Raw genomic sequence first — 23,349 nt, forward strand, 5'->3', positions numbered from 1 at the left:
TCAGCTGATGTTAAGAATCTTCCTCTCTCGGATGAAACAATCCAAGTAGTTGGTGTATCCAACAGACAGATCAAAACATATCTTACAGAACCTATGAAAGTCAGCATAGGGAAATTCACTGAAATGCACTGCTTTGTGGTGTGCGATACAAGTCCTGTGAATTTGTTAGGTAGGGATTTGTTGTGCAAGATGAATTGCACTATATTCTGTACTCCTGATGGTATAGCATTTGAAACCCCTGATGAAGACGTATTGTATAAAGTGACAATGGCTAATAGGCAAACTGAGGTTACTCAAGCATATGCTGTATTCAATCCTGATGAATTACCTAAAGAATTAAACCAGACCGTAAAAGCAGAAGTCTGGGATTTTACAGGAGAGGATGTGGGACTAATGGGAAATGTAGACCCAGTGAAAATAACAATAAAGGAAGGAATAAGTTATCCAAATGTCCCTCAATACAAACTGACACCTGAGATAATTGAAGGAGTTACTCCTATAATTGAGAAAATGATAAAAACAAGGCATTTTGAGAGAAATAATGACTAGTCTGTGTAATTCCCCGATTATGGGACTGAAAAAGCCTAATGGACAGTAAAGGATAGGGCAAGATTTGAGAAAAATAAACAAAATAGTTGTGCCATGTTGTCCCATTGTACCAAATCCATCTGTGATTTTATATCAGATTCCCCATGATGCAGAATGGTATACCGTAATCGATTTCTTTTCCATTCCATTGCACCATGACAGCCAGCAAATTTTTGCATTTCGTTTTGGCAAACGTATTTTGTCTTGGTGCCGAATTCCACAGGGATATACAAAAAGACCCTCAATATTGAATCAGATATTGAAGAAATCATTGGAAAGTCTAGAGATGCCTGAAAATTCAGTACTAGTCCAGTATATCGACGACGTTCTTGTGGCGTCGAAAACTTGTGAAGCTTGCGAATTAGATACTATAGCCTTGCTGAATCATTTGGCTGATGGAGGACTTAAAGTATCACCATCAGAGTTACACCTTTGCAAGAAAGAAGTACATTATTTAGGCCATAACATTGAGAAGGGAATGAGGAAAATAACAATAGACAGAATCAGGATCATAAAAGGAATGAGAGCTCCCATGACGCAAAGAGAGGTGAGAATGTTTCTTGGGATGGTTGGATACTGTCGCCAATTTCTCCCTGATTGCAAAGCCCTTAGTACGTCTGACAAGAAGTGATGTGAGAGATCCCATTGATTTGAAGAAAGAGGAATTGGCTGCTTTTAAACGACTGAGAGATGGCTTGTGTGAAGCTCCAGCGTTAGGGCTGCCTGACTATGAGAAAGAGTTCGAATTGTATTGCAGTGAGAGGAATGGATGTGCATTTTCTGTATTAATACAGAAACATAGAAAACTGAGACCAATTGCATATTTTTCAACTATGTTAGGCCCAGTAGCTGTAGCCTTACCTGGGTGCTTAAAAGCAGTAGCTGCTACTTGTCGGAGTTTGGAACAGAGGGAAGGGATTGTGATGGGATATCCTGTGAAGGTGTTTGTACTTCATGACGTGGCAATCCTTTTAACAAGGAGTCACACTCGATACATGACACATAGTCGGCTGACTAAGTATGAGAAAGTCATATTAGGTGCAACAATTGTGAATCTTGTGAGATGCTTGAATGTGAGTCCTTCAAAATTGCTGCCTGATGCTGAGAATGTGGTGATCAGAGATGAAGCAGATCACGATTGTCTGGATGTACTCGATTTCTGTACCAAACCACGACCTGACATCAAAGATGTACCATTGCCCGAAAGTGATTTTGTGATGTTTGTAGCTGGTTCCTGTCTGAGAACAGATGATGGGATGTTAAGTGCAGCATATGCAGTGTGTACGGTTGCAGCTGTGCTGGAAGCATCCTACCTGAAAGGAGTAAGATCAGCCCAGGTAGCTGAACTTGTTGCTTTGACTAGAGCATGTAAGATTGGGAAGAGTGTGAGAGTGACTGTGATAACTGACAGCCAGTACGGATTCGGAGTTGTACACGACTTCAGTCAAATTTGGTTGCAGAGAGGGTTTTTGATATCAAGTGGAACTCCCATCAAGAATGCTGAGGTGGTTGGGAAATTGCTTGAGGCGATACAGCTGCCTAGGCAATTAGCAGTTGTAAAGTGTGCTGCCCACAGCCAGACTGGCTATTATATCACCATCGGAAATAAGTACGCCAATGATATGGCTCAATACTGTGCACGTAATCAGAATTCAATCAATAGGGCGAAGGAGAGAGAAGCGACTTCTTGCACCTTAATGTTTACTAACATTGTGGGTACCTGGGAAGAAGTAAGACAATTGCAGGAAGAAGCAGGAGATGTGGAAATGAAGCAGTGGGTAAAAGCAGGATGTGCACCAAGGGAAAAGGATCATGTGTGGGTCTATCGAGATGGAAGACCAGTTATGCCTGATAGCATGATGTCTGCCATGGCACTGATGGTTCATGGTCAGGGAAACATAGGGAGAGATGCTATGATTAGGTCATTTAAGCAGACCTGGTACAATGAAAAACTCAGACTTGTTGCAGAGATTCTTTGTCAAAGATGCCTTATATGTCAGCAATACAACCCTGGAAGAAAGACAGTGGTGAGTCTAGAAACAATAGGTCGAGAGGGAGGGCATTTTACCAGAATGCAAGTAGATTTAATTGAAATGCCTCCCTGTAACAGATTGAGATGTATCCTAGTTATGGTCTGTTTGTTTTCAAGATGGGTAGAGGCATACCCAACAAGGAGAAATGATGTAATTACAGTGGCAAAATTGCTGGTGAGGGAATTCATTCCCAGATTCGGTTTCCCAGTAACAATTGAATCAGATCGAGGAAGACATTTTCATAATGAGATCATAAAATTGATTTGTGAAGCATTGAATGTACGACAAAATCTACATTGTGCCTGTCGTCCAGAAGCCTCTGGAGTGGTGGAGCAAATGAATGGTACTATCAAAATTAGGATAGGAAAAATGTGTTCAGCCACAGGGATGAAATAGCCAGATGTCTTGCCTCTAATACTCATGATTATTAGATCAATTCCTTACAGAACTACAGGGTTGAGCCCTCATGAAATCCTCATGGGAAGGGCGATGCGACATGTGTTCATACCAGTCAACAAGCTGTTGCCTATAACTGATGACATGGTGTTGGATTACTGTAAAAGCCTGGCTGACGCAGATCATTCTATGTTTCATCAGGTTGGAGCGTATGCCACCACCCTTGAAAAGAAGAAAGTTCATGATCTGAGCCCAGGGGACTTGGTAAGAAGAAAAGTACACAGAAGAAGAAACTGTCTGGTTCCAAGGTGGGGAAAACCAAGACAAGTGATTTGGACCACGACAACAGCTATGAAGTGTGCTGGAATCAAAAACTGGATACATGCAAGTAACACATTGAGAATTCCAAATCCAGTGGATAGCACAGAAAAGGAATATTTTGATGAATCAGAATTAAGTACTGAATCAGATGACGGAGAAATAAAAACAAGTGAAAACCCTGAAAGGGGGGAATCAGAATCAGATCTAACTTCTGTCCAAAGAAGTATTGCCCTGAGAAGAAGGTTACAGATTTCTGATACCAGTTCAGACTCAGAGACTGAAAAAGAAACGGTGCGCTCGAGAAAAGGAAAAGACAGTGAACGACAATTAAAGAAATTGCTGGGAGAGAAATTCCACCTGAAATAACAAATTTAGATGGACAGGTGCCAGATACAGAGAGAGAGGGAAAGATTTCTGCGGCAGACCCCCGTGGAGGTGTAGGGAACTCCAACATCCAGGTAGAAGAAGGGACAAGTAGTCAGCAGGAAGATTGCGTGCCGGAGATTCGAGGAGGGACAGAAGTATGGAAATCAAAAGAAGTGGTGGAAAAAGAGACTGTTGAAAGTAAAAATCAAGTTGAGACAGAGTCAGAAGAAAGCGAAGACGAGGTACCTGAAGTCGAGTTCTAAGAAAAAGAGCTTGGAGAACTGAAAAGAATGATAAAGGAGTTAGACTGAAAAGAGCAGCCAAAGATGAAGTTTGGCCAAATAAAATAAAGAGACTGAGATATCGATTGACACGAGTGAATTCACCAAGAGCTGAACAGGTGAATGAAGTGACAAGTCAAGAAAAATCAAAAGATGAAGAAATAATTGTAGTAGGGGAAAGCAAAAGAATGAGGAAACTTAACCAGAAGTATAATTCACCGGAATGGACGTATGTGGCCCTGCCTGAAAGAAAAGAAGAGGCAGATAGTCAAGGAAATCCAGAGGAGACTGTACTAAAAGTGGTTGAGGAAGACGAAGAATCGGAAATCCTGAGAGTTCTCTTGTCCGATATTGGAGAAGAAGAAGTGGAAGTACAGGAAATTCTGTATTCAGATCACGAAGGAAAAGTGAAAGATGATGAAATGCCAAATGGAATGAAACAAGAAAGCTGCTAATGGAGAGACAATAAAATACGACAAAAAGACAAAACTGGTAGAACCAAGTAGGTGCTTAGAGCCTTGGGTTAGACAAACTAGTTGTGAAGTAGAAGAGGCTTAGTCAAAAGACACTGTTCATTTGTACAAAAATGGCAGACACAGATAGTAGAAAAAGTAGATGTACCTTTTTGAAAAGATGGTGTAAAATGTGTTGTTGTACAGGATTACTAATGCTATTATGGAATATATTAGCACTGATGATCTCATTAAAGGTTACTATAGATACAATAGAAGAGCATAGTGAAAGCAAAACTAATATAGAAAAGATTCCGAAAAAAGTTCCGACTAGAATAGATAGAAATTATTTGCATAAGGATAGATCTATAACTGATTTTTCTAACAATGTGTTTTCGAAATTGTTGTATGAATATGTAAAGATAATGGACGTAAGGGACTGCTACGTTTGTATGCAGCTACCTGCATCTGTATCGGAAGGAGTGACCTATCACCGCCTTCTAGTAACCTATGGAATAACATGTAGTGTAATAGCTAGTTTATTTTATCAAACAGGGAAATTAGATTATTATTTTTCAGATGTAGATAATATATTTACACAAGTACCTTCAATTAACAAGTTGAAAAAGGTAAAGCCTGCTAAGGTATTAGATGAGTTTTTCTTAGAAACTAAAGAACTAACATTAGAATATATTTTTAGAAATAACTTGACTTGCAGTTTAAAGAAAGAAGAAAGAACATTCTTGGATATGGTAGAAGAAAGGAGATTGAAAATGCAAAGGAAGGCATCTGAAGGAAAAGTAGAAAATACAGTTTGGGATGTAGAAATGGAAAAACTCTTGAAAGGAGAAGCTAGTCCAACTATGGCTTTAGATTGGCCTCAGAAGGGAAAAATGTGTATTAGGAGGAATCAAACTGCATATGATAATTACTTTGTAGGGAACAGTGAGTGCCATGATACATACCGAATCATGGGTGGATGGAATTTAAAGGTGGAAAAGATCCAGTTTTTCCTGGATTATATTTTATCTGCGGGAACAGGGCGTATTATCGTTTGCCAGACCATTGGCATGGCACATGTTATGTAGGCCTGGTTTTTCCCCAAAAAATTCATATGAAAAGAGGAGAAGATGGTGTACATAGTTTAGGTAGTTATAAAGCATGAACAAAGAGAGAGTCTTGGTCAGAAATTGTAGGTGACATCTTTGGAGCATTGATACCAGCAGTGGGAATATCTCTAAATGCAAACAAAATTAGAAGATTATCAACAGTAGTGGATCGCTTGTCATCAAGCACTGCTGGAGAATTTTTATTGGTAAATACTGAAATGGTTGCCATGCGTGCCATGGTAATGCAAAATCGACTTGCCCTTGATATTTTATTGGCTAAAGAGGGTGGAGTCTGTGGAATGCTGAAAGTTCAACATTGTTGTACTTACATTCCAGATGAAAGTAAAGATTTGAAAATGTATATTAAAAACATAACTGAACTGCATGATGAGATTGCACCACTGGAGGTTGAAAGTGTTTTGGAAAAAATTGGTAAGAAAATATCTGCTATTAAGAATTTCTTAGTAAATCTAGGTAGTACCTTTTTAGGTAAAATCTTATTTCCATTAACATGTGTGGTTTTCTTAGTATTAATAATAAAATTAGGTTACCTTTGTCATAAAAGGAAGAAAATTCAGAAAAAGTTAAAAAGAGGAAATTTAAGGAGAAAAGATCAGAAACAAAAGAGGGAATTTGAAGAAATAGAATTAGAGGAGGTTAAAGAAAGTATGTACAAGACCGCTAGAAGAGAAGAAACTGGGGAAACTGAGATATAAATTAAGCAAGAATTCACTTCGGAACTCCATGAAAATTGAAACAAAATTTTAATGGTGTGGCAATAAAATCACCAAAGGGGGGTTTGATGGAGCGGGTAGTCCAAACTCTGTATACCCCCCTAATTTATACTAATTAGAGTAATCTATTAATTGTAATAATATTAATGTGTTTGCACATAGTTTATTCAACACTACTAATGTATGAAATATATGTGGGGTTGCATTTTGCATGGCTAAAATAATTTGTAAACTAACCTATGTACGCATACTAATGCTACAAAAATAGAATATTGCATGATATATGTTGCTTTTGTGACGTTATTGTATGTTGCACCAGATGACATCATTGGGTGAATATAAATGCTTTAAATGTTGCTATACGCTAGATAATTACATACACATAGGGGAATTAGTGAGGGTTTAACATTTTATTCGTTATTTCTATGTTTTAATTACTTTTTGTGTTTGTTTCAATTAAGTTAACCGTTGGGCCTTAGACAAGATGGCCGACTGACACACACGACGCAACGGCTACCATTCCACGAGGTTTCAGACCAAGTGCGCATGCGCCAAACCGCACGTACCAGTAGCCTCGAGATGACCCCAGACTCCGTGTACCCAAGCAAGGTCACGACAGGATGACTGACAAAAGTTCTGGACAAAAGACTTTTATAAAAAAACAGATGGAACATGTAGGATGACCTAACATCCCGAACTGTGTGAAACCTCACCGGACGATCCCAACCGACCAATGGGATGAGCCCAAATTCTTTAATTTGTATCTCTTGAACCTTATTTCCATTATAAAAATGATGTTAAAATAGAGAAGAGAGACACTCTTTTCGTACTTCCTTTTTGCTGACGGAGACGACGGTGAAGCTACGTGACAGCTGTATTCCTGAATCTTTGACAGATTGAATCGCTGCCCAATTTCCTGATGAACTGAAGACTCTGTTGAATTAATGGGCATTGATTGATGCTTGCACGTCTCTGGTCTCGACCCAATCTTTTGGACTGTAGCGTGCCGCATGACGACTTGATTGACTTAGAGGACGACTAATAGCCAGATTAGGTAAATATGATGTTCTGTGCTTCCATAACTCTTGCAATATTTAGATAAATAAAATGATTGATTAACAAGAAAATTTGTTTGGTCGTTTATTGAGAGGGGATAGATCAGGATTTAAATGTGCTTTAGAAGAGATTAAAGTCACCACTCCAATCCAACTGAATGATCTATCGATCATTGTGGAAGGAGTATCTTAAGGTTCAGGTCTAAAGATGTGTAGGAATGAAGTTATTTAGTGTATAGATATGTAAATAACTTTTCCGTTATAGGTCATAAGGTATTTCTTTCATGTCAGCGTTTGGAACATTCATCTCGCCCGTAAGAGCAGATCAGTGAGAAATGATTGTAAGTGTTGGTGTTATGGGCCCCACCAATTAATGCATTGAGTGAATGTGTTAGTGTGATATTTGGTCTGTGACGAAGGGAGGATTTAGGGTTTCCACGCTGCAGCATTAGCATTTACCGCGAGGTTATAATGCACTTAAGAGTCTATGGTCAGTCTGCACCACAAGCAGCATCAGAGGAGGTACTCCGAACGCTGCAGAGGGGCTCTGCTCATGCAGGGGCACCCTCTCACATGAAAACCAAGCACTCTGCCTTCAGGATTGTCAAGGCCTGCCATAGGAGTGACATAGGTTTTATATGTGTGCAATAGTAGTGATATAGGTAGCCTATACCACTGTAAGGGGTGCAAGCACCACCTTACCCAGGCTGCAGCAGCAGACCTGTGGTGTCATTTTGGAGTGCTTCCCAGGGGTGGCTTAATACCTGCTTCAGCCAATGGTAGGCCTCTGAGGTCCCTATGCCCTAGATACATAGTATACCATATACTAGGGGCTTATAAGGCACTCCAGAATCCAATTAAATATGTACCTAATGTACATGCAAAACAGTTTAGAGAGGAAGCAGCTAGGCTGGGGTCCTGATTAGCAGGGCCACAGCCAGACCAAGGTAAAAAAACAGTGAAACACCAGCAAAAAGTGAGGGTACCCATGTGAAGCAGATCCTACTCACCTACACAACTGTAATGACAAACTTAGATCTCCCCTGGAACGAGGTATGTACCGTCACTTCCCCAGGGTGAGAATATCAGTTCCAAACTTATGGAATAGAACATATAAACAGCACTTCCTTAGGTGGGCAAACTTTCAACACTCCCCCAAAGGCAAGGCAAGAAAACAATATACCAAGGAACTTTGCGCATCACTTGCCAGGAGTAGAACAACTTCCTATAACACAATTACCTGCTAGAAGGGAATTCACCCATCCTTCTACAACAGAATACTTGGCCAAGAAGAGTCAACACCTCCTGCTACAAGGAAAAGACGAATTTGTATATCTGGAATGTATTTATTAGTAAATAGCACCACACAGTAAGCCAAATGCACCTATCATAGCAGACTCTGACATATCAATGATATGATTGAAACACAATCAAGGCAAATATATATGTAGAAATATATATGTATGGATATAAGAATCAGAAAATAAGAAGGAAAGCAGAGAATCAGTAAAGAATCAAGAGACAGTTAGTAGCAGACACACCTCACCTACTGCTCCATCATTTCACCCCACTTCCCTCAAGGGGAGTCCATTGCTTGAACCGGGCGAAAGCTCAGAGGTGAGACCAGCCTCCACTCTTGCGTGACAGCACGTCTGCTCCACTGTGTGAACTTCCACCAGGCCAGTGTGGGCTCCCCTTTTTAATACAAATTCAAACACAGCGAAGCTTCTAGCAAGCCTCGCCCCCTAGTTCTCATGAGAGCCCGTACCAGCCTGCTCCAAGGTCACAGCAACGGTTGATCAGGCCCTTGCTATGGCTCCAAGACAGACCATGTACATTCCTCTGATAAGAACCAGTTCAATCTAGTCTGAAAAATGCGAAAACAGGAGGCAGAGCAGAACATGCCCTCTTCTTCGTGCAGGCACAGAAAGTTAGTTAAGCCATGCACACAAAGGCCCAAAGCAAGATGGAATCAGAAAAGCAAGGATGACATGAAACCATGTCAAAAGTAATAGTTAGCACCTATAATTCTCATCCACACAACTTACAAGCACCACTGTGCACACAGAAAAGTTTGAAGCAAGGTAAAGTCAGAAGGCAGAATGACATTAGACCACGTCAAAGCCAATAGGTCAAAGACATAATTCACCTAGCCCAAATAACATTATACACTTAATCCCTCAGAATACAACATTGAGCAAATGAGTGCACCACCACCCACAACACTGCACCTCGACATCCCATACCTTCTATTCTTGGCAAGACTATTACACTAAAAGACAGCAAGATTACAGGACAAAAGAGAAGCAGGCATAAGCAAACCCACCCTTCATTAAGGCTAGGGTAACATGACACACTTAAGTCAGTACAAAATGGTGGTGGTTGAGGGTCATTATAGGGTGTCAGACCACAAAAGTGGCTCATTCACTACTACAACCCCCCCCCCCCAAACGCAGGGACATTAAACTAACCTTGACCAGTTGAGCCTTCATGTTCTAAGTGGAAATACCTAGAGAGTCCATCTGCATTGGAATGGTTCCTCCCAGGTCTATGTTCCACTGTAAAGTCCATCCCCTGTAGGGAAATAGACCACCTAAGCAGTTTGGGGTTTTCACCCTTCATTTGTTTTAGCCATAAGAGGGGCTTATGGTCTGTCTGAACAAGGAAGTGAGTACCAAACAAGTATGGCCTCAACTACTTCAGAGTCCAAACCACAGCAAAGGCCTCCTCTCAATGGCTGACCAACGTTTCTCTCTAGGGGTCATCCTTCTGCTTATGAAAGCTACCGGCTGATCCTGACCTTCATCATCCAATTGTGACAGTACAGCCCCTACTCCCAATTCAGATGCATCTGTTTGGACAATGAACTTCTTGGAGTAGTCAGGACTCTGAAGAATGGGAGCAGTGCACATGGCCTGCTTCAGGTCATCAAATGCCTTTTGACAGCTAGCTGTCCACTGAACCTTTTTGGGCATCTTTGTGGAAGTTAATTCATTCAGGGGTGTCACTTTTGATCCATACCCCTTGACAAATCTCCTATAGTACCCAGTCAGGCCTAAGTAGGCTCTCACCTGAGTCTGGGTAGTGGGAGCAACCCAGTCCATTATGGTCTGGGTTTTGCTCTGTAATGGTTGAACCTGGCCTCCACCTACAAGGTGGCCCAGGTACACAACCTGGCTCTGCCCTACCTGGCACTTAGTAGCCTTGATAGTTAGGCCTTCTTTTTGCAGGGCCTCCAAAACATTCCTCAGGTGGACCAGGTGATCCTCTCAGGTGGAGCTAAAGACAGTAATATCATCTAGATATGCTGCACTAAAATCTTCCAGGCCTGTAAGGACATGACCCTTGATGGGTGAGTAGCGCGCTTTATAAATGCGATTGATTGATTGATTGATTGATTGATTCACCAACCTTTGGAAAGAGGCAGGTGTATTCTTCAAACCAAAGGGCATTACCACAAACTGATAGTGCCCACTAGGGGTAGAAAATGCTGTCTTTGCATTATCAGCTAGTCTGATCTGCCAGTAGCCAGCTGTCAGGTCAAATGTGCTTAGAAACTTGGCTGAGGCCAAAGTATCTATTAGCTCATCTGCCCTGGGGATGGGATGGGCATCAGTCCTAGTGACTGCATTGAGACCCCTGTAGTCTTCACAAAACCTCATTTCTCTCTTGCCATCTGTGGTGTGAGGTTTAGGTACCAGGACTACTGGACTAGCCTAAGGGCTAACTGAGGGTTCAATCACACCCAAATTAAACATCTTTTGGACTTCTGTTCTTATACAGTCCCTGACATGGTCAGGTTGCCTGTAGATCTTATTCTTCACAGGTAGACTGTCCACAGTGTCCACTTCATGAGTGCACCAGGTGGTCTGCCTTGGAGTCAGAGTAAACATATGTCTGAACTGGCTACGAAGGTTTCTGCAGTCAAGTCTGCTGCTGCGCAGTGAGGCTGCCTGCCAAGACTACACCATCAACTGACTCATCATCAGGGTTCTGAGAAAGGGGGTCACTCTCTTCCTCCTGTGCTTCATCAGTAGCTATGAGCAAGCCCATGTGTGCCCTGTCAACATATGGTTTAAGTCTGTTGACATGAAGTACCCTATGGGAACACCTAGGGGTTCCAAGGTCTACCAAGTAGGTAACTTCCTCTTTCTGTTCAACAAATGTATGGGGGGCACTCCATTTATCTTGGAGGGCTGCTGGGGCCACAGGCTCCAACACCCACACTTTCTGTCCTGGCTGGTAAACAGTCAGTGCAGCCTTTTGGTCATGCCAGGCTTTTTGCAGTTCATGGATAGCCTCAAGGTTTTTGTTTGCCTTTTTCATGTACTCAGCCATCCTGGAGTGGAGACCAATTACATAGTCCACTATGTCCTGTTTGGGGGGTTTGGGAGGTAAATCCCATCCTTCCTTGACCAAACACAATGGACCCCTGACAGGGTGAACAAACAAAAGTTTAAATGGGCTGTAACCAACTCCTTCTTGAGTCACCTCCCTGTATGCAAATATAAGGCAGGGCAAGAGTAGGTCCCATTTTCACCTAAGCTTCTCTGGGAGTCCTTTAATCATGCCATTTAAGGTTTTGTTAAACTTTTCAACTAAACCATTGCATTGCGGGTGATAGGGTGTGGTGAACTTGTAGTTCACTCCACACTCCTTCCACATAGCAGTCAAGTAACTAGACATGAAGTTTGCACCCCTGTCAGCTAAAACCTCGTTAGGAAAGCCTACTCTTGAGAATACACTGAAGAGATCTCTTGCCACCACAGGTGCTGTAGTGGTCTTTAGGGGAATTGCCTCTGTGTATCTGGTGGCAAGATCCACCACCACCAGTATAAATCTGTGCCCAGATGCTGTTTGGGGATCCATGGGACCAACAATGTCAATCCCTACCCTTTCAAAAGGCACCCCCACCACAGGTAGTGGTATCAGGGGGGCCTTTGTAGTGCCACCTGCTTTGCCAATGGCTTGGCAGGTTACACAGGAGCGACAAAACTCCTTAGTGTCTTCAGACATGCAGGGCCAGTGAAAGTGAGGGACAATTCTGCCGTAAGTCTTGTTCTGGCCCAGGTGTCCTGCTAGGGGAATATCATGGGCTAGTGTCAATAGGAAGCCCCTGAACTTCATAGGTATAACCAACCTCCTGGATGCACCAGGCTTGGGGTCTCTACTCTCTGAGTAAAGGAGTCCATCATCCCAATAAACTTTATGGGTGCCACTAGCATTCTCAGCAGCCTCATCAGCAGCTTGCTTTCTGAGGGGTTCAAGAGAGGGGCAGGATTTCTGCTCCTTGCTCAGATCAGACCTGGAAGGGCCCCCTGTACCCAAGAACTCAACCTGGTCAGGTTCAAGCTCCTCTGGGACAGTTCCTTCTTCAGGCTCAAGATCATCTCTCTGAGGAGACTGATCAGCATTCTGAGTCAGGTGGGAAGGCTCTGCCTTAACCCTACTGCTCCTCCTCTTGTGAGGCACCTGGTCCATTTTTCCAGAATCCAGGGCCTGTCCAGCTTTAGACATTTTGGCCTGTGACCTAGTCACAGCAAAGACATGAGCAGGGATCCCTAACATTTCTGATGGTGTCCTGAAGTCTCTAGATCATTGCCAAGCAAATACTGTACTTGTAGGTCTGCACTTACCACAACCTTCTTAAGGCCAGTTACCCCTCCCCAGGAGAAGTTAACAACTGCCAGAGAATTTTCTGTTCTGAAATTGCTAGCATTGGTCACTTGGCACATTTCACCAAGTATAAACTGCCCAGGATCCACAAGATCTTTTGTCACCATTGTGACACTTGCTCCTGTGTCCCTGAATGAGCAAGCCTCTACTCCATTTATCAAAGGCTGTTGTCTGTATTTGCCCAGGTTACTGGGACTCACACAGGGGGACATATCCATGCCCCCATCACAGACAAGCACAGCCTGAGTTGGAACTCTGAGTAGGCCAGAGTCCATCTCAGAACCCAGGGTCAACCCTACTACATCCTTATTTTGAACATTGCAACTACCTCTTGTAGCTGTACTAGGGGGAACTGTTGCCTTAGGGGCAATGGTGGCTGGAGTAGATTCGTTGGACTTGGTACAGTAACTGGTCCAGTGAGTTTTCTGTTTACAGATTTTGCACCAAGGTTTCTTTTGGCCTTTTCCCTTGTTAGACTGTGAATCCCCATTAGAAGGAGATTTTTGGGGCCCTTGAAAATACTTTTTACCCTTGTCCCCACCCTTGTCAGAGTTCTTAGAATCCTGCTTCTTTCGGTCACCACCTTGGTTCTGTACCTTCTGCCTCACCCTGGTTCTGACCCATTTGTCTGCCTTCTTTCCCAATTCTCGGGGAGAGGTCATATCTGAGTCTACCAGGTACTTGTGCAACAGCTGATTTTGACAGTTATTAAGAAGCTGCTCCCTCATTATCAGATTGTACAATCCTATGAAGTCACACACTTTACTGCCCAGTAACCAACCTTCCAGAGCCTTAGCAGCACAGTCAACAAAGTCAACCCAGTCTTGATTTTGTGCTTTCTGGGTATCTCTGAACTTTAACCTGTATTGTTCAGTGGTTAGGCCAAACCCATCTATTAGTGCACTTTTCAAGACCTGATAATCATCAACATCCTCTTCTCTTACAGTGAGGAGCTTATCTCTACCTTTGTCTGCAAAGGAAAGCCATAAGCTTGATGCCCACTGCACTTGAGGGACCTACTGTAATTTACAGGTCCTCTCCAAGGCAGTAATCCATTTGTGTATGTCATCCCCACTCTGGTAGGGAGGGACAATCTTACTTAGGTTTCTATGGTCATAAGACCTCTCCCTATCTCTAGGGAAATTGCTGCCACCAAGGGACTCTAGTCCCTCCTTTTTACTAGCTCTGTAGAGCTCTAAAGGCTTCCCTATCTAGGGCCATCTGCTGCTTTCTGAGGTTGAACTTATCTTGCTCATACTTTATCAGTCTCTCTCTCCTCTCCTGGGAGGTTTCCCTCCCTCTGTGAGAAGAGACAGAGGTCCCTATAGAGGAGTTAGACTGGACAGATCCCCTTGATAGAGATCTATCCCTTCTAACCCTATCATCTTCCTGGAGGGACAAAGAGGCTTCTGGCAGGGACCCACTGGTTCCTGGCTGATTAGACATTACTAGTGTGGTGTGGTGTATTGCACTACCTACACGAGTGTGGCCTACTAAACTCTCTTGAGTTGTAGAAAGGGTGTGCTAAGCCCTTGACACACAATTCTAAGTTCAGTAGAACTTACTGTATACTAAACTAGATTTTATATGTACCTAAGGTACCTTTAGTGGTTTTCAGTTGATCAATTCAATTGAGATTATCTGGTAAAACAATAGCAAGCTGGAATCCCACACGCTGCACACCAATGTGAGAAGTTGGCCTGATATATGCTGTCCACAAGTTATAGTGAGCACCCTGTATCAGTCCAAACAACCCCTTATGGTGATAGGTCAAAGGCAACCTTTAGTGAAAGCTATCCTAGTGGTAGCTATGGAGAGCAGCCTTCAGGCTAAGTCTTGAAATAATCTATAGCAGCTTGTTTTACCAGTCTATAATCTCTTGAATGACCAAATGAAAGGCCAACCACACCAGGTATATATTTAAAATATATGTATTTAAGATAAAACACACCCCTCTAGTCTCTTTATGAGGCTGGAGTTCGAAGTACTTAAGTTACAAGTCAGTATTCAACAGTAAAAGCACAAATACACGTTTGGGCTCTAGGGGCGTCCAAACCATACACCAATAAAGTGGTATAAGAACCACGAATCAACTAGACCCAAGGCCTAGAGCCTGTAGAAGTGCTTGGACCACAAGGAACCACTCAAGGTAGTGACACAGGGGACCCACCGGGGTCAAGTGCAGTGTGAGAACACAGCTGCGAATCACCGTTAACTTCTATGGGGAAAGTCGCGGTTGGAAATTTAGGGTTTAAGGACACTTAGAGGATGACTACAAGCGAACCCTTTTAGACTTAGAGGTGTCTACGGCCAACACCCAGGGGAGCACTGGAGTACTCGAGTTACCTCACCCAGGGAACTGGCGTCCGGCGGGAGCTTCAGAGTTGCAGACCGGACAGTTGCTTCTTTGGTGCCTGCCAAGCAGGGGAGTCACTCCTTGACCCCAAGGGAGATTTCTTCAGTCTTCTAGTTGAAATAGAACGTCGAAGGTCCAGGATATATGTTGCAGAGTTTCGTCCAGGATAAAGTCTCAAGGACTGGGTTCCCATACTTATACTAAGTTTGGTGGTTGGACATACTCTAGGGACCCACCTATGGGAGGGTATGGAAAGAGGGGTGGTTACACCCATTTCCTTTGTCCCGTTTCGTGCCAGAGCAGGGGCAGGTAACCCCTGCAACCGGTTTGAACTGGACTATGCACAGGGACATCAAGTGTGCCCTCAGTGCAGGACTTCAAAGCACTAGAGAGTGCTCCCGCCCAGGCCGAATACACATCTGCCTGTCTGGGGAGGTGGTTACACATCCCTGGGACAGTAAACCTCTTATCCAGGCCTGCCCTGCTGGAGCAACAGGAGGCCAGACCTGTGTCTGTGGCAGTGGCATCCATTTTTTGATGCCAGGGCTGTTGAAAGCCTTTACCGGGTAGACCAGTGTGAACATGTCTCTCCCTCTAGAAGGGTGGAATGCTACTCCCACTACCCCCACTACCAGAACTGGCAGGGGGGTAGTATTCCAAAGTGTTTGACACCAAACACAACATGTTTCCGTGCAGCCAGTCCAAAGTTAGCATTTACCGTGAGTTATAATGCACTTAAGAGTATATGGTTCGGCTGCTCCACACAAACAGCATCAGAGGAGGTACTCCGAATGCTGCAGAGGGGCTCTGCTCATGCAGGGGCACCCTCTCACACAAAAACCAAGCACTCTGCCTTCAGGATTGTCAAGGCCTGCCATAGGAGTGACTTACAGGTTTTATATGTGTGTGCAATGGTAGTGATATAGGTAGCCTATACCACAGTAAGGGGTGCAAGCACCATCTCACCCAGGCTGCAGTAGCAGACCTGTGGTGTCATTTTGGATTGCTTCCCAGGAGTGGCATAATACATGCTTCAGCCCCTGGTAGGCCTCTGAGGTACCTTTGCCCTAGTTACATAGTATACAATATACTAGGGGCTTATAAGGCACTCCAGAATCCAATTAGAGATGTACCTAATGTACATGGAAACCATTTTAGAGAGGAAGCAGCTAGGCTGGGGTCCTGATTAGCAGGGCCACAGCCAGACTAAGGTCGAAAAACAGTGAAACAACAGCAAAAATTAGGGGTACCCATGTGAAGCAGATCCTACTCTCCTACACATGTCGTTCAAAGATAAATAAAGAAATTTCAGAAGGATGTATGATGGTACCACACAAGCCATTCCAATGCGTGGCTTTACAGCGTGGTCTTTACAACGACCCGTCTTTACCAATGCATTCCTTTCCCTCGCAAACACACAACCACTTTGCATTAGGGGAAAGCACTGGACTTTTGAGAGTTATAAATTACCATTCCAACTCTAGTCTGTGCAACAGTGGGGAAAGCGATGGACTTCGTAGTCCAACCCCGCTTCCCCTATGGCAAATAGTTGTAAAGGAATGCAGTGGTAAAGATGGGTCATTGTATAGATCACATTGTAAAGGTAGTGCGTGGTTTAGGCTTTGTGTTAAATGATGTTTCCCATTTTGGAAACGTTAGCCTTAGATAATTTTCAGAACATTATCAGCAATTATCAACAACTGTTTTGATATACAAATATATTGTTTACATATATGAAATAGTGTTCATGGATCACACATCTTTTCAAGTGTATATTTATATTAATGAAGATCCTCCAGTGCAGAAACACTTTTCTAAAAAAGTGTTTGGAGAGATGATTCTGCCACCAGAATTCAGATTGTGATAGTTTTTCTTTCCACAATACTGTTAGAGATTTTTTCCCCTTAACTTAGCATTCACATCCCATGCAACATAATGAAGCTTGCAGAGTTTTAAAGAAATTATGAAGTTTGCAGAGGAAAATCTTTAAATATCCTTAACCCTCATGTCTCTTGGCACCAAGTTTCTGCCTCATATAATTTTATCCTCACTTGTAGGCTGACTGCTCATGTGGTTAAGATTTTCACCTTGGCTGATAACCTCATCAGCATTCAGAAGGACGTGATCTGCAGCTCAGTGATGTGGCTCATCTTGAACAAGCAGAAGCCAAACGGTGTTTTCAAAGAGGACCAGGCTGTGCTACATCAAGAGATAATGGTATGTGCTAATTTTTCCTGCTTATGAGGGACTGCCAGTTTAATTATTTTTACCTTAAATACTTAGAGTGCCAGCACTTCACTTAGGTCAAATGAGAGTGATAGAGGAGCACAGAACACTTGGGAACACAGTCAAAAGCATGGATCTAGAGGATGCTCATGGTGGAAGTACTGTACATCACTGAGATCCAGAGGTAGAGCAAAGCAGATGGTTTTAATGCTCCTCTGAACTCCATATAGTGAGGTTCAAGTCGGAGTGGGGAGCAGGGCAGAGCTTTGCATGTGTAGCTTTATTCCACCCTTCTGCCTGTATGTCGTGACATGACATTCAAAAAAGAATTGTGAAAAAGTGTAGCTCTGACTTTTTGTCAAATTTAATTTTTGACCAAGCGAGGTGATTTTTTACGAAAGCAAAGTGACCAGTGTAGGTAAAAAAAAGCCAACAGCAGTGCACTGTAGTAGTAAAGGTGCAGTACTAGCAGGGCAAGCATATTTATTTATTTTTCCACATTTGCAGCACCATTTGGTTGCTCGGTGTCCTTTTCATAATGCTCCAAGACCTGGTTTGCATACAGAAACACAAAATACAGCAGTGACATTCAGAAAATGTAGGCAGCCTTAATGACATTTGTGAGCTTTGTGCCTTGCAGATGCCCTGTTACTCACGGTAATATTCATTACTCCGAGTCCTGGTCTTCCCGTCCCATTATTTAACAGTGAGCAGCTAGTCTGCTCCACAGAAACCTATTACCTAGCCGAGCTTTTCGCACTTCCCCCAACATAGCACCACCATCAGGTGACAATAAAGGGGGAAGTGCGTCATAGAAACATCCTGAGAATACCAAAGACAAAATCCAGAAATGAAAACAATCACCCAAAAAACCCAAAACCAGGGAGGGAGGGAAGGGCTCAGGAATGGGATGGGAAGACCAGGATTCGGAGTAATGAATATTACCAGTGAGTAACCGGGCATTACCTTCTCGTCATGTCTTCCCGTCCCATTCCTTAACAGTGAGCCCATACCCAAGCACACGGTGATTGTAATAAAACAGACCAGAAAATGCGATAAAACAGGTCCATTTAATCAACAGAAAGCAGTACAAATCATAAATCATGTACAGCAGACAAAACATGAGAGCCAAAGGCAGCTGAGGCCGCCATCCCCAACTGAAGACGATAATGGGAAACAAACGTATGAGGAGAAGCCCATGTGGCAGCATTACAAATGTCTCTCAAGGAGGCTCCCTTGAACATGGCCCAGGAGGAGCAGACGCCCCTGGTCGATCTACCCTGAACAGAAGAAGGGAGAGGACAGCGGGCAGAATCGTAGGCCGAAACCACAGCACCCTTGACCCAACAAGTCAAGGTGGACAAGGAAGGAAGAAGACCCCGCCCAGAGAGGCCGTAGGTGACAAATAAGGAATCAACCTTACGGAAACCTGAGGTCCGATCCAAGAAGATGCGAGAGCCCTCAGCACATCAAAAGAATGGAGGACCAACTCCTCCGTAGAAGCAGGATCCAGAAAAAAAACAGGGAGAACAATTTCCTCCTGACAGTGGAAAGATGACCACACTTTGGGCAAAAAAAACTGACTGGGACGGAGAATGACCTTGTCAGCGCAAAAGCGCAAAAAGTGGGGGCAAAGCCATCAAAGCCCCAATCTCATCAACCCTCCACCCAGAAGTAATGGCCTCCAGGAAAAGAACCTTAGCAGAAAGGAACTTAAGGTCCACGAGACCAAAGGCTCGAAAGGGGACCCGTCAAGGCCTGGAGAACCAGGGGAAGATCCCAGGCTGGTACAGGAGAGCGAGAGACAGGATGCTGAAGCAGAAAGCTCTGCAAAAGGCGAGCCACCAACGGGGAGACAGAGGACACAGAGGAACCCCGAAAGGCAAGAATGGCAGCCCACTGCGCACGCAGGGAAGAGACAGCAAGCCCCAAGACAAACCCATCCCGCAAGAAGTCCAACACCCTCACCGCCTCACAGGAGGAAGAAGAGAGACCCTTCCAAAGACTCCAGAAGGAGAAGTTCTTCCAATGACGGTCATAGGACTTCAAGGTGGAAGGGAGCTGAGACAATTGGAGGCACTGGGCAACCTCAACCGAGCAACCCTGATCCAACAAACTCAACCTCTCAAGTGCCAAACCCCCATCCGGAGGCAGCGCAGGGAAGCAACCCTGAGAAGAGGAGCCCACAAAGGGGAGGGACACAGGGGAAACCTCCAATGGGGGCACACAGACAAGGTCAGAAGCAGGGGAAACCAAGAGTGACAAGACCACTCCCGCACAACCCGAAGAACTTCCGCCCAGTCCAACCGAATCTTCCGGAGGACCCGCGGAATCAAAGCAAACAGAGGGAAGGCAAACAGGGGCCCCAGCGACCACGGAATGGAGAAAGCGTCGACCGCCCACGCCAACCGGGAGAGAACGAGGCTGCAAAACCGAGGAAGAAGGGCAGAATCCTCCGAGGCAAAAAGATCCAGCCAAGGAAGGCGGAATCGGAGGACAATCAGAGCGAACAGATCCGGGGACAGATACATTGTCACCGAGGAGGGTGATGGAGCAGGTAGTACAAAAAAATTTGTATACCTCCCCTATTCTGCATGAAAATACTAATTGAATAATCCATTAATTATAATATTATTAAAATGAGTTTGCATGAATATTAGATCAACAGTACTAATGTCCAAGTTACACATGGGATTGCATATTGCATGGCTAAATAACCTTTATGACTAAAATCTGTACGCATATTAACAATAGTATATGTAATAAATAGAATACTGCATGATATATGTTGCTTTTGTGACGTCTCTGTAATGTTGCTCAAGAGGAGGACAAAAAGGGTGAATATAAATGCTTTAAATGTTGCTATACGCTAGATAAATATAAGCACATAGAGGGATTATTAAGGGGTTAACATTAGATTTATTATTTCTATACACTAATTACTCTTTTGTGTTTGTTTCGCTTAAGTTGACGTTTGGGCCTAAATTCTAAAATGGCCGCCGACGTGACACGATGAAGTGGCCACTGACCCACGAGGCATGGAGCGAAGTGCGCAGGAGCGACAACGGCTTCCAGACCTCGTTGTGAACCCTGTTCCCTGTGTTCTTAGACAAGGACACTGTGGGACGACGGTCAAGACGAAAGACAATAGCCGTCCACAGAACACCAGAACGTACCGACTTATGACATCACCCCAGAACTGTACCAAAATCCCCAAAAGACTCAATCAAATGATCTCAACCAACCAATCACGACCATAGTGATATTACAAAATGTATCTTCTTGTCTTGATTTTATTATAAAAATACACGGTAGAATAGAGAGGGTCTGGCTGGCTGACTGAGTGAGTGCCTGACTGAATCATTCTTTCCGATGACAACGACGACGACGGTGACGCTACACGAACTCTACTACTTAGAGTGACTGCTGCGTTTCCTGAATCCTAGAAGGTCCGGATGCTGCCCAATTACCTGATGACTGTGAACGTTTCCTAATTCTATGGGCACCAACAGATGCTTGCACGTCTCTGGTCTTTACCGATCTTCCGAGACTGCAGCGTGCTGAGCAAAAGACCTTTGAATTTTTAGACGAATGACGACAGACTTGAATATACAGACCAATGATTTAGAGGACTTCAGATAGCCAGATTAGGTAAATATGATGTTCTGCGATTTACTTGAAATTTGATATAAAACTTTCCAAACGCAAATTTAATCCTTCAAAGAAATTTTAGATAAACAGACATTAATTAACAAAGAATGAGTTTGTGGTTTATTAAGGGGTAAGATCAAAGTCTTAAATGTGTTTTAGCTGGTTCTAAATCACCATCAACCAATCCAACTATTTGGTCCAATGACCACGTGGGAGGAGCGCCTTGATGTTTAGGATTAAGATCTGTAGGTGGAAGGATTATTGATGTATACTTGAAAATTAACTTTTCTTTCTAGGTTATAAGGTGTTCCCCTCACATGTCGAGCATTTAAACCGCTCATCTTTCCAACTGGGTGCAAACCGGGGAATGGTTAGTGTGAGTGGTGGTGTTATGGGCCTCACCAATGACTGCATGTGTGAATGAGCTAGTGTGACGTTGGGTCTGTGCCGAAGGGAGGATACCGGTACGGGTTCGTTTTTCCCTGTTACCAGGGTTTCTGCACTGCAACAAGGGGAACACCCTGCTCAAAGAGTCCCCGGAAGACAGACCGCTGTCAGAGACAAGAGATTCTGCTCAGCCCAAAGCCTGATAATCCTGGAGAGGAGAAACAGAGACCAACACATGACCCCTGATGATTGTCATAAGCCAGAACAACCTGGTTGTCGGTCTGCACCGAGTTAGCATGGCCCAGGAGGAGAGGAGCAAACCACCGAAGAGCCAACCAAACCGCCCTCAACTCCTTCCAGTTCTAGGACGGGAGAGACTCGAAACAGGACCACCGACCCTTAGCCTTGGAGGCACCCATCACAGCACCCCAACCCATGGCACTGACATCTGTGGATAATACAACTACATCCTAAGGAGGAAGAAGATCGAACCCCTGGGAAAGAGACAGAGAGCACAACCACCATTGGAGAACCACCCGAATCCCAGGAGAGACGGGAATCAGGGCCTCGTAGTCCAGGGAGGCAGGATCCCAGTGCGACAGGACATGATGCAAGAGGGGATACAAATGCAGCCGGGCCCAAGTGAGGAGATGCCAAGTGGACGCCTTCTCCCCCTGACTTCTCAACCAGAGACAGGGGGACACCAGGGACTTGAACAGAACCCAAGAAAGGTGACGAAACAAAGTCAACTGGCGCTCCTGGGAGAGGAACACCATTCCGAGATTCATGCGGAAGAGAGCCCCCAGGAACTTCAGGGTCTGGGAGGGCGCCAGGGCGGACTTCTGGTGATTGATGAGGAACCCAAAGGACCCCAGCAGATGACACATCTGATCCACATCCGACAGAGCCTGAGAAAAAGAAGGAGAAACAATCAACCAATCATCGAGATAGGGAAAAATCATCAGACCTCTGGAATGAAGAATACCCACCAGAGGGACCAAGAGCTTCGTGAAAACTCTTGGCGCTGACGAAAGGCCGAATGGAAGCATCCGGAATTGGAAGTGCCGGGAACCCACAGCAAACCGGAGAAACTTCTGATCTGCAGAATGGATCGGAATGTGCAGATACGCATCCATCAGATCCAGGGATGCCAGGAAGCTCCCAGGAAGCACTAGATGCAGGATGGATAACAAAGTCACCATCTTGAATGTACGACGGGGGATGAAGCGATTGACCCTTCTCAGATTCAAAACAGGACGCAGATCCGAAGTATCCTTCTTGGAGACCAGAAAGAGGATCGAAGAACAACCCTCGCCCCTTTCCAGAGGTGGAACCTCCATGATACCCGCCTTCTCCAACAGAAGGCGCACACCTTCCAGCAAGGCCTCCCGTCGCAGAGGAAGATGGGGCAGGGGAGTCACAAGGAAGACCGGAGGGGGAGGAGAGGAGAACTCGATCCGATAACCCTCCGACATGGTCTGAAACGCCCAGGCATCTGGAACCGACAACCACTGTTGCAGGAAAGATTGAAGGTAACCGGCAAAGGCAGACAGTCATCGTGAAGAGTAAGAAGCGGCGGCAGCAACACCGGCAGGGACCTGTGGCTTGGCCCCTCCAGGGGCCCTCCGGCAACGACCCCTGCCACGAAAGGGCTGCGAAGCACCCCGAGCAGAAGGCCTAAAGGCACGCCGGTAGCCAAAACCACACCCCCGAGAAGG

The 23,349-nt window shown here is 44.4% G+C and overlaps 1 protein-coding gene across 2 annotated transcripts in view; it reads left to right on the forward strand.

Annotated features, from left to right (window-relative positions):
* Positions 1 to 23,349, forward strand: part of LOC146832982 (complement C3-like) — a 1,287,425-nt gene that overhangs the window by 677,447 nt on the left and 586,629 nt on the right. For both annotated transcript variants that reach the window (XM_085600525.1, XM_085600526.1), the window contains exon 26: positions 17,425 to 17,584. In XM_085600525.1, the coding sequence (XP_085456651.1) occupies positions 17,425 to 17,584 (160 nt within the window). The remainder of the gene's footprint in view (positions 1 to 17,424; positions 17,585 to 23,349) is intronic.

This window comes from Triturus cristatus, chromosome 4_2 (genome assembly GCF_964204655.1).
Source record: "Triturus cristatus chromosome 4_2, aTriCri1.1, whole genome shotgun sequence".
In the NCBI taxonomy this organism is placed as follows: domain Eukaryota; kingdom Metazoa; phylum Chordata; class Amphibia; order Caudata; family Salamandridae; genus Triturus; species Triturus cristatus.